Consider the following 12631-nt stretch of genomic DNA (forward strand, 5'->3'; position numbering starts at 1 on the left):
ATCTACTTTCTTTTTCGTTACCTCCCGCTCATTGCTGGAGGGCATGATGCTATATGCCCGCCCTTTTGACTTAACCCCGCATTAGTTTTTTTGCCTTAAGTATGCGAAATCCTAATCCTGCCCCAACCAGCCAAAAACCAAACGGTGCCAAATTGTGCTTTTATGTTGGCCCTCGTTATATATGTGTGTGTGTGAGTGTGTATATGTTTATGTATATGTATATGTTTGGGGTCGCAATTTTTACGAGTTTCCTGTTCAATGAAGTTGCACGTGGGCGTCTAAGAATTGTTTGCTATCGCTACGCAGGTCTACACACACACACACACACACACATACTCGTATATAATGTGAATCGTGTATTCGCCATTACCTGAGCGCGGCCTGAAGTCAAGCGAGCCAAACACTTGGGCTCTAATGGCCACCAGCAACGTTATTTGTGAAGGCATATCCATTAAAGATGCACCTTTACGGTTGTGTCAATTTAAAAAAAATTTCTTCTTTTAGTATCTCAAATTCGCAAATCGAAGGCAAACCAAAAATGGACAACCACGACCACATTACAATTATTATATTGAGATTTGAAAGCATTTAAAAAAAGCATACTGCATGCATAAAAAGAGGAACATTTTTGTGCGAGTATTGACATCCCTCAGGTTCTTAAAATTATACAAGATGTATATAGAATTTAGATTGAAAATATCTATGTGCACTTTACAGAGTTGGAACGTTTTCATAACATACTTTTAAGGAACGAGCAATTTCTGCGAACCCTAATACTAGCTACCTGACAATACATTTTCTCAATTTTATCCCTAGATTCTGTAGATGTTTTCAAAAAAATTTTCTCTTATGTATTCTTCCTGTCTTACCAGACAGTGTTTAGGAAACTGCTCCCTCTTAGGACACAAATTTCGTTCATATGTGTAAGAAAAAATGCCAGGTGATGAAATTAAAATTTACAAAAAATGAGACTGCCTGCTAATGAATGGCAAAAGCCGATATAACTATTTTGCCATAGCTATTTATTGTCGTTTTAAATATTGTGTTGCAGCAGCTATCAGGAATTAATTTTACAAAAGAATTGTGATATGTGAAATCGGATAATCCTGTTCGGATGTGGCACGTTTCGTTTGAAATTACAATTCAATGCCAAACCTTTTTTTAATCCAAGCACAATGAATAACACTTCCCCATGTATTTACATATTTCATTATTCAATTGATTAATGTCAGCTGCCTTTGTTATTTTTCTGCTTAATTGCAAACACCATTTTGTGACTGAAAGACGTGTTTTCTGGAATGATAAATGGATATGACAGTGCGGAATCGGAAAATATTCAATTTCATGATCAAATTTGCCAAAATACCAATATATTTCTTGGCTATATAAGAAGATGAAAGCAACAGGCAAATAAGGAAAACGATTGGAAAATTCTCAGCCCCATGACATGTTGACTGTTCCTGTTCGCTTGCACAGACTCACAAACCCTATCGCATATACATAAATTCGCATACGAAATATGCAAACAATTCAGCAGAGCGCCCGAACCGCCCTTCCCAAAATACGCGAATCAAATAAGCAAACATGCGGTCTGGCATTGACGCGGGAGCTGAGCAAACATATCAATGCTAATGTGATGGAAAGAGGAGTCCCAAACCTTCTACAAATCGATGGTTGGCAATCAGAATGGGAAGGCCTCTGTTGTGGGGTTGCGGGGCGGGCAGTCCGTTAAGCCTCTGGCCCGGTCAGCCAGCCAGCCAGCCAGTCAGCCAGCCAGCCAGCCAGTCAGCCAGCCAGCCAGTCTTACAGGTGTTGATGACAAAGCGATTTGCAAAAGACACGACGAACTGCATGTCTCAGCACAAAACAAACAAAGCACGCAAGACACTCATCAAATAGTTGTGTGTGTGTGTGCCACAAAGGGGAACTGGGGTTCACGGCCAGATCAGGGATGCAGAAAAGTATGCTAACAAATCTTAAAGAATCCAACAAAACACTTCATACAACACACAATTTAAGAGAAACTGATTAATATTCCTAATTCCCATAGATATAATTCGGCCATATTTTCGTTTTGTTTGTACCGATGTGTAGAGCGGGAACTAAAATCAGAGCTCCACTAATTACCGTGAAGGCCAGACTCTGTAAAAGTCAGGCTCCTTCTTGGTTTTAGATTAGAACTTAACAACTTAAGGCACCCAATACCCAAAAATAAAACTGCACATCGCATGCTTTTTGTGTAATTGTGTTTATTTAATGGACGAGGGGGGAATTTGAATCAGAAATGCGGACAAATTATTGCGGACACATAGGTGTGCTACTTAGTATATTTATGTATGCTCTCTGATGAGGTCAATTCGGGAATTAGGAAAACTTCCAGCGGTTGCCGCACTCATTGCAGTGGACAAAGGTAGTCATCGGCTCGTCGGCCGATCGGGTCTGCAATTGGTTGTAAGTGCAATTGCGTTTCTTGCATTTGCCACACTTAAGCATTTCGGTGTGGGTGCCCTGGTTGGTGGTCAGCTGAGCATCGCTCATGGCCTCTATGGCAAATGAACGGCGCAGGCTCTTCATCTCATCGCTGGCCATCTCCTCGGGTGACATTTTTGCCAATTCCTCTGCAGATATGAAGCCGCAGAGGAAATTGCCACGCAGCGTTGGATTCTTCAAGTCCTTCAGATTTGCTGAACGGGAACGTACACGATTCTTATAGTTCATACCAGTATTTTTGAACTGATCGAAAATCTGCTGTTCTAGCTGAATTGTCAATTCTTCGGGCTCGGCACAACCCTCAGGCACTTCGTCAATTTTTAACGAATTGTTTAACATATTCAAACATTTCAAGCGCATAGGATCGGTCACATGGCTTGGCGGGAACTCAGTTTTCGGTATGTAACTGGAAATCTTTCTTTCCTGTTTATTATTATCAGTAGAAGACAGGCTGGATGGGGCGACGTTGGGCTTGGCCCTGGGCTGGCGTTGGCCATTGTCTGTTAACGACGAATGGGAAGTAAAGCAACTGAATAATTTCGTTTCACCTACACTCGACTTACCGAGGTCTTTGGCACTGATAGCATTCTGATTAGTTCTTGGCTCCGATTTGGGTAAACCACGCTCCAAGTGAGCATTCTTGGCAGTGGCTAAACGTGCATTGTATTTGTTGATCGATTTGGTGACCTTTTCATAAGCCTTACTCAATGCGCCGCTGCCGGTGCCATTCTTATAGCCGCGTAGTATTGCATAGGGCTTGTATGTTCCCTTTGTCACGATTGGTCTCTCGGGGAATGGACGTGAGTTCCATTTGTTGCTTGGCTTGTTCCTCTTTTCATTGTTTGCGGCCAAGCCTGACCTACAGGGAACATTCTTGCGAATTGAGTCCGAGTACGGCTGGCGCCGTTTCCAATTCTCGTATGCACTACCATCTTCAAAAGTACCAACACCGATGCGGTTTTTGGCCATTTTTGCTTTTATGATGGGCTTCCAATAGCCTTCGTCGGATGATGAACACAAAATGCCGCTGCCGGGCGAATGGAAACCATTTGACTTCCTAACTCTTGCCTTCTTGCCCTTCTTGCGCTTTTTGTCTTTCTTTTCCTTCTCACCCATAATGCGGGTTTTCCACAACTTCCGTACGCATTGTGGGAGGCAGCGCTTCCAATTGATTTCGCTATGTAGAATACGCGGCCCTAACAATGGCTTACCAATATCTGCTTTCCAGCGGTTACGCAGCTCGATTGGCACACAGTATTTCCAGGTTCTGATCAGCGATCTGCCCAGCAATGCTATCTCATTGTCTTTGCTGCACTTTCGCAGTATATTGACAGTGATGCCGATGCGGGTCTGGATCAATATATCAAAACTCATGCGATAAGTTTCCAGCGTCCTTAGGAGTTTCATTGTACGTTTTTTCTTCTTGCCGTTCATATCCGGCCACACCTTGACCAGAGACTTCTGCAGACGCACAATTTCACTCGCAACGGACATCATTGCAGAAACTATATATTAGGAATAGGTTTCTTTCGGTATAAATTTTATTTTCGACGAAAACAAAAATTAATTTCTTATTTTTAATTCGAAAATTTCTTTAAATTTTCACACATACACCTATGAAGAAAGTATGAAGTCAAATGGAAATGATTTGCTAACAACCAAATTCTCATGAGCTGCTTGTTGTAGGCTTCATAAAATAATAAGGAAGCACAAATACGGCTTTTTTCAACACTAGTTCTTTATCGATTTTTTAGTACACTTGTTATTGTGAAATCGATAAGAATCCAAACGTTTCTTCTTTAAAAATGAAAGGGAAGCTAATCAATCTACAATGCAACCATGCACTTCTTGAGACTATACCACAATTGAGCCCTGACATTCGAAATTTTTAGTTGTAGCCCTCCTTCGGTTTACCTTTAATAAATAATAATACTTATTTTGGAGCTGCTAGCAACAAATTCGTAAAACTTGAACCAACAAATCAACCACAAATACATGAGATGGTGGCAGACCATTGACAGAGATTTCTAGCTGCAACTTTTTTAGAGTTGCATTTACACTTTCATATTTTTGGCTCGAAATAATCTTCTTTGTTATGAGCAGTGGGAGTGCAGACATGTGTATGTTGATTTGCTTTGTAATGCTTTATGCTTTATGGGAGTTCTAGTTGCCACATGTATGTATGCATGTATAAGCTTACGAACTGCGTCGCTTTCATTTCTCTGTCAATTCTGCAGCCCTGAGCACAGGAAGTGGCATAAAAGTGCTTCCTCGTCTGACGCGTTACGAAAAAAGCACAGGAATAAGCAAAAAAAAAAAAAAAATGTTTGCACATAACTCCAGGCAAGATGGCTGAGAGTCAGAAGAGCCGTTTACCAAGCCTAAAATGACAAGGCGATGTTGCCACGGCCACTGCCACAGCCATAGCCCGTGCTGATGTTGCTACTGGGGCTTGAGAGCAGTGTCTGTAAATCTGCACAGTTGTTTTGCTAGCAGCGTCTTATACAATATTTTAGCTACAACACCGAAATCGGCTTTTCATTTTAACTCAAATAACAGCTCCATATTGAGTTGCATTTTTGCTTCGGTGTGTTGTGGGACAGTTTCTACTCTGGGTTCCGCATAAACACCTGCTGTGTGTCAGTAACTTCCTAACGATGTCATTGACAAGCCTCCAATGTCGTTTAACACTGCTAACGTAGTAAGATATCTAACTAATATATAATTAGGATGGCACTCATGCTGGCCATAATGACATCCTGTGCCGACAACCTGTGCCATTTCCTTACAGCAACAACCATAACAATGCTGGCTACATGGTCAGGCAGTAAATAATGAGCAAATATATACGCACACCCACATATACAGACGAAATACACCCACATACCCACCCAGTTCCCTTTAAATAGAGACAACAAATAACGGCAGCTCGTCAACATCAGCCACGTCTTTGGCTTCATCGTCATTGTTGGGAGCATGCGTTGAATTACACTACACGGCAAGTTACAGGATATTTGATGTATAACTTAACATTCTTCTTTATTTATATAAACAACTTTTCTATATGATTTGTTGACTCAAAAAAATAAGTCCAATTTTGGATTAACTTTCAAAAGTACCCGTCTGTCCTTTTGACTTTGGAATTGGACGCCCATTTTTGAAATTAAAATGATGTTGGCCTGTGCTATTTATCGTGTGTTATTATCACGCATACGCCGTGTGCCGCTTCATGCTCGCTGGCTTCCCGTGATTGATGTACACAATTTGGCGCAGCACTTGGACCACTCCTACTCCTATTACTTCTGTATCAGCTTAAGCTTATGCTCATGTTACTCTGGTCCTGCTAATGCTACTGTTCCTGGAATTTTCTTCTGGTGCCGTGCACACTTATCGGCAAGTTAATTGCAGCTGCTTTTTGTGCTGCGTGCTGCGTGGGCCGCTGCAGTCTTTTGCTACTCCGCATTAATCATGCAGCGTGTGTCTCCAACAGTTGATAAATGGGAAAATCACTCAATTTTCTTCAGCATTCATGCAATCCAAATTGATCGGAGTCGGTGCCTGTGCTCGGAATAGTACAACCCATTTAGTACTTAAAAAAAATTATTTACTTATAATTCAATTGCATTCACTAAGTATTTAATAATGTTGCTCAAATCGTATTGCTTTCATAAGGTTAATGCATGTGGAATGAATCTGGCAGCCACCCGGTTGCATTTCATTTTATGACTCACAGTTGAACTTGTTTACATTCCTTGCTTCAAAAATGTGCGCTCTACATTCTACTCGGTGTCTTAATTTGCAAATGCTGCATATAAATACATTAAATCGCATTCACTGAAGGGTACATGTCCTTTGGTGTGCAAGTTTTCAACACCCAGGGCTCATAAATAATCTGAATTGTATATAATGGCTCTTTAATTTATTTCAAGCGATTAACTGATAATTTCTTGATTTACATTTTTAATTCAATGCTAATAAGCCCATTTAAAATTTGCATAACTAACAACCTTTTAGCTGAAAATGAAATGGAAATGAATGTTATTAGCGCCATTTTCCAGAAATTATTGCTATCAAGAAATCAGTTAATATTTTAGAGGAAGATTTATTTTTAATGTTTATTTCAGGGACCGCAAAAAATTATTTTGTTTTTTAAAGCAAAAAAAAAAAAAACATTCACTTATAGCTTTTAGAAAACGAGGATTATAAGTGCCACTATTCTTCCATGATTAGAAATGTTCATTTTCATTTCATTTTCTCTCACAACATAGTCATTAATTTGAGTTATACTTTACAACTTAAAATAAAAAATTAAAACTCGTAAAACAATGATTATTCTTTACGTTACATTTTTTGATCAAATCTAAAATCAAGTTTTAATTGTCCTTGCGTTTTTCATAGGGAATAATTATTTATATCCAAAGAAACAAAATTTATAATTTAATTTTTTTATTTGATCAAAAAATAAAACTTAAAGAATAATCATTATTTTATGAGTTTTATTTTTTTTTTTGCTAAAAAAAAGATGTTTGGTTAAATTGTCAAAAATAATCATTATTTTGTACTTTTTTTTGTAATAAGACTTATAATGGTTGTAGCCCCTGGTTTATTTGATTCATACAGCACTAGATCGTAAAACTTTAGATAAGCCGGCATTTATATATGTTTAAATGTATGTAATAAGAATTTGTAAACTGAAACCTTGTTCATTTTTTTATAACTAAGCTGCGGGCTGCTTTGCAATGAAGAGAAGAAAAAACGAAGATGGAAAAGATACCAATATTGTGATAATCGTGATAATACCAAATAATGAAGTCACAGTAATTTTAGTGTTCCTGTGAGAACAAATTCGCTTTAGTTACATGGCCATGGCTTTTAAATAAAGTCTCAAAGGAAAGCCCACACATCGCTCTAAGTACGAGCAGTCTATCCAGAGTGTCTGTTAGGTATATTTTTAAAATAAGTCGAATAAGATTTGCATGCCTTTTATGGCTACATATGTACTCGTGCTTCCCCAAGTACATACACGCACGATGTTATCAACGTTAATTGTACCTAAGTGGAAGATTAGGTAAATTTCATGACTGCATTAACAACAACAGGCAAAGTATGAATATATCTATATGCGTATATATAGAATACCAATGTATTTGTATGTGTGTGGGTGCGTGTCGTAAGCCAGTTATCCAGAAGGCAATAACAACAGCAACAGTGTTGCTGATGCTGCTCATGTTACTGTAATTTTGTTAGCATGAGATTGGACGGGATGGGGGCGGTGATTGTTGGGGCGGGGGCATGACAACGGAGTCGGCTTTGCGGCTGCTTATGACAAGCTTGACGGCTACGTTGACAACGTTCCTAGATGGCTGCCGACTCGCCTTGACTATCTGAAAGGTGTGTGTATAGGTGATGATGAATGCTGCTTGGCGGTGCGGTGTTCAGCTTTTCATTGCCTGCTGCTATGGTTGTTGGTCTCTCATATTGCTGTTGTTGCTGTTAAACATTGACGTTGACGCCATGTCTCCGATTTCCACGCTGTTTCCGTTTCCGCAGGCACTCACACGTACTGATTCCCATTGAGGGGATGAAGGCAACTTACCGAGTCTGAGCTAAACGCCACAACTCCTCTGTTTGTAGGCGTAGGCCTGTGCGTGATTAATTTAATGATATTATGGCCATGAATTAAAAATCGCTTTTGATATTTTACGTTCAATTCGAAAATAATTAATTGAATTGTGCCCTTGAATTCCAACATCTGCACATCTTCAAGCCCGTTACAGCTTAATTTTCTTCTTCCTTTCCTTCATCTTTTATTTTTTGTTTGGCAATACTGTCTCCATTTCCACGTAACACTGATGTACGTGAGTGTGTTAGCGTAAAAGTTTCAACTTGGTTGGTTAATTTATTTGCTAAAGTACATTCGGAACTCCACTTCCATACTATAGACACCTCCACTCATCCGCCCATCCGCAACTTTGTAAATGTAACAGAACTCACTCCGCCATCCGATACAGTGGAAATAATTAATTTTGTTAACACCATTCGCTCTCTAAAACTTGGCTGAAATTGTGGAAATCTTTTAATCTGTTTTGCCATAATACCTATGTTAGTTTGCTATTTTAAGCTTCGCAAGTTGAACGGACAAAAAATTACAATGCGCAGTTCGTTATCTCATTTTCCGTGGCTTAAACATTTACATTAATTTCAAAACCAAATATTTCAGTTGAAAACTATTGTAGCAACTTTTATTCGTTAAAAATATGTTCTCGTTATAAATGGTTTTGTTTTCGTAGTTTACCAATGTCATCCTGATCCCCTGTATGTGACTTTTTTGTATTCCCATTTTCCGATTGGGCATGATTTGAGGATTAAATGCGTTGTGAAATACTACATGTGTTATTTAAAAATAACTGATGATAGAGCCTGTAGTCTCGAACTCTGCCTATTAAGCATACAGAAAAACAATCACAGTACAAAGTACAAACAAAAAAATGTGCAAGCAAATTCGCCAAACTATAGAGAAGACGTGAACTCTATTATTAAGTCTGAAATAATATTAACACCATTACATACTTGTAAATCAGTATTAAAATAAATGGAAAAAAAATGTTTAATAATAAAAAATTTAATAAAATAAAATATTGTACATTCAGGCGTAAAAATAATTTGCATGCTAAGTTACCAAAATATAAAATAATTCTCCACTGGAACAGATTTATTGGAGAAGTAGACATGGCTTTACGCCTGATATAACATCACATAATGGTAAGCCAGTTGAAAAATTCGAATACAAACTATTTGCATGTCTGACCATAGTTATCAATGAAAATAGATAGTTTGTTGAGCTTCAATTAAAAAGAACTTTTAATTTAAATTTCCTGTTTATGCCACTCCTTCTTTGAATTTCATCCATAGTGCGAATTCAGCGACTATACTATACGAGGCTGTTGCATACACATTAGGCGCAGCTGCCTTGCCACAAGTGCTTGTGTGTGTGTGTGCGTGTGTGTGGATGTGTGTGTGCGTGCCCGCACGCAACGCATTAAATGCCACTGTGATTTCCAGTTTCGCAAAAGTTGAGCCCATCACGCATTTCGTCGCAGCCTGCTGTTTGTCAGCTTCTGTTTTTGTTTTTCGTTTCGTTGTTCTTTCCTTCTTTTCTTTTTTTTTTTTTTTTTTTGAAGAGCCTTTCAAAAACAGCGTGTCCCTCATTCAAACGATACAGATGTATCATTATGTACATTATATAGAAGGTAGGTCTGCAAATGTTTGTATGCATGTGCATGTCCTTGATTGCTATCATCGTTGTGCTTGTCATTGGTCTTGTCGTTGTCGTTGGCATTGTCCTGTGAGCCTTGACAGCTGGAGCAGGGTCGGAAAGAGCTTTCATTTCAAATTGTATTGAACTAGCTCTAATTATCGAAAATGGCAAGGTATGCAAATTTTATGACAGACAGGCCAAAGATCATGTCACCTTTAATCGATTCCCCATGACTACGACTACAGTGGTTAAGGGTGACAAAAGTAAATCGGCTCTAGATAATGTCACATTTCTCGGTCCAACAATTATAAATCAAGGCCATAGTTGGCTGTAAGTTAATAAAAGGTCAAACATGCAAAAAATGTGCAATTTGTCTTTTTTCGTTTTTGCTGATGGACAACACACTTTTCTGAACACTGCGAGTTAATGGTTTTAACTTAAACACATACTTCTTATGTACTACTTATACTATATGTTTATTACAATACATTTATAAAAAAAGAGGAAAATTAGGAATAGAATTAACGAAACTTCAAACATATTAGATAGAAAGAATAATAAAAACGATTGCAATAATATTGCAAACACTATTTAGTATTTGTTTTGAATAATACATTCCCTGCTAAATACATAATTGAAGCCAATAATTGAATCTACACTTTTATCGCTCGACATTTCTTGAACAATTAAATTAATCGTTTAACGTTTTGTGGGTTCAAGTTCGTTCAAATTATTGCCCTGCCATTTATGCGCCTCATTCAGACAAAAGCATACATACTATATGTGTACATAAATAGATTTTAGTGTTTGTCTGTATGTCTGTTTGTGAGAATTGCGCATCATAACATTCAATTAGAGCTCTAAATAATACCATTATTTTATTTGCTCTTCAAGCCCAAGTCAAATAGTCCATGACTATCAGTCATTTATCAGTGAAATACAAATTAAATTTTCCAATGCAATATTTTCTATTTTGGTCGACAGTTTGCTTCCGCAGTGTCGGCGCCCGATTTGCACATTAGGCTAATGCAAGCAATTAAATAATATGTTCAACCATGAAAGAACTCAAATGATATAAAACTGTTCTGTGCCTCAGTTTGAAGAGTCAGTTTGGAAAATAGTGCGACAAAGACTTGCTCCGGTGCGAATTCTTTTTTTTGTAATTTTTTTTGTTAATTACCACACGCCAAAAAAAAAGGATCTGTGTATCTAATAAGGAGTTATATACTATTTTTGAGAAATTTATATATAATGTCTGTTCGTGCCTGCTTGGTGTTGGCCATCATCGGCATTGCTTCGTCACGCGATGTCGGCGCTTACAGAAGTAAGTTGCACGTTCGTTAGAAATACAAATTAAACAAATTTACGAATTACAATGCAGAGTACGGACAAAGCTGTCACGATATATCCTGTGAATCGGACGAGCGTTGCATTATCTCGAGTACACCTTGTCCTGCCGATCAGCAGATCGATGGCAATTGCGGAAAGTTTCCCATGTGTGCCAAACGTTCCGAGCAGGAGCGGCTAACGGGCGCAGGTTCGTAAACCTCACTACCATTAGATCACCCCAAATTCAGTTGCCCAGCTACCACCATAGCGACTCTATCTGGTACACACGACAACCCATCGACTTTTCCGTACTGCGTTCATGCCATACCGATAGGTGATCAACTTCCCAAAACTAAAATCTAGAGACATTAGAAATCATTTAGCAATTCTTAAAATAGAGTTATTGAGTTCTTCAATGTCAGTATCGTATGCCTGAACGCATTATTGCTTTGCGGAGACTCGCCCTGATCCTGACTGCCTTTTCTCACTGATCCGTTTCAGATCAGAGCGAGCTACAGCTGCTACCCACGCCACAACAACCACAACTACAAGCAATTCCAAACGATTTCATCATTGACACCACATCCACAATAGGCAATAGTCTCACCCATAGCCTTATGTCCAGCACTAGCATCAGCACCAATGCCAATCAAATGCACATAAACGATAGGCCTGGGAATGGGAACGAGGACAGTAACATGGACAGTGACTTCGAAATAATAACCGGTTTCAATAAGTCCCCTGTAGACCCCATTGTTAAGTCAGAGCAAGCTCCCTTGAAAGTTGGAACCCCATATGCCCGTCAACGACAATCAAATGTTTACGTCGTTGTCCAAGATGGATCACGGCGATCTTATGTTCCGGGATACATACCTATGCAGGGACAAATGCCGGGCTCCATACCCATGCAGGGCCAAATGCCAGGTTCTATACAAATGCAGGGCCAAATGCCAGGTTCTATACAAATGCAGGGACAAATGCCGGGGTCCATACCCATGCCGGGTCAAATGCCAGGTTCTATACCAATGCAGGGGCAAATGCCGGGTTCCATACCCATGCAGGGCCAACTACCAGGTTCCATACCAATGCAGGGGCAAATGCCTGGCCAAATGCCCGGCCAAATGCCCGGCCAAATGCCCGGCCGAATGCCTGGCCAAATGCCTGGCCAAATGCCAGGACAAATGTCGGGGTATCCTGGTTATATACCAAGCTATATGCCTATATCTGGTGGACTCAGTAGTGGCGGATCTATAGCCTCAGTTCCGGGGGTCTCTACAAGAGCTCGTGCTGCACCGCAACTGGTGCCGCCCACCCCTCCCTGCTACTTCAACTGCTACCCTCAGTTGGGTGCGCCTGCTAGCTATCCAGGTACCGGCTTCTACGGTCAACAGCGTTATCCGCTCTCGCCGTCCGCCACACCCACAGCGACGAACAATTATTTGCTATATATTCAAATTTAGTGGCAAAACTCGTAACACAAGTTTTCGTGTTTCTGCTTCTTCTATTCACCAGCACGGGCACCACCTTCTTCTATCACTTCCGGCCGTGATCATG

At 39.5% G+C, this 12631-nt stretch overlaps 1 protein-coding gene across 1 annotated transcript; it reads right to left on the minus strand.

The window, feature by feature from the left end:
• Positions 1-2229: 2229 nt before the first annotated feature.
• LOC115629829 (transcription elongation factor S-II-like) lies at positions 2230-3984 on the minus strand. Its single transcript, XM_030526404.1, has 2 exons — positions 3054-3984; positions 2230-2990 (listed from the first exon to the last, which is right to left on the minus strand). Exons 1-2 carry the CDS (start codon positions 3982-3984, stop codon positions 2365-2367), a joined length of 1557 nt encoding a protein of 518 aa, XP_030382264.1. The 3' UTR covers positions 2230-2364.
• Positions 3985-12631: the final 8647 nt, after the last annotated feature.

This window comes from Scaptodrosophila lebanonensis, unplaced genomic scaffold (genome assembly GCF_003285725.1).
Source record: "Scaptodrosophila lebanonensis strain 11010-0011.00,11010-0021.00 unplaced genomic scaffold, SlebRS2 tig00000165-arrow-arrow-pilon, whole genome shotgun sequence".
In the NCBI taxonomy this organism is placed as follows: domain Eukaryota; kingdom Metazoa; phylum Arthropoda; class Insecta; order Diptera; family Drosophilidae; genus Scaptodrosophila; species Scaptodrosophila lebanonensis.

What these genes read in the sequence shown, in the direction of transcription:
- LOC115629829 (XM_030526404.1), bottom strand. Translation starts at nt 3,984, where the DNA reads ATGTCCGTTGCGAGTGAAATTGTGCGTCTGCAGAAGTCTCTGGTCAAG. An exon ending in TATCAGTGCCAAAGACCTCG is followed by an intron (nt 2,991 to 3,053) that starts GTAAGTCGAGTG and finishes CGTCGTTAACAG; the next exon opens with ACAATGGCCAACGCCAGCCC.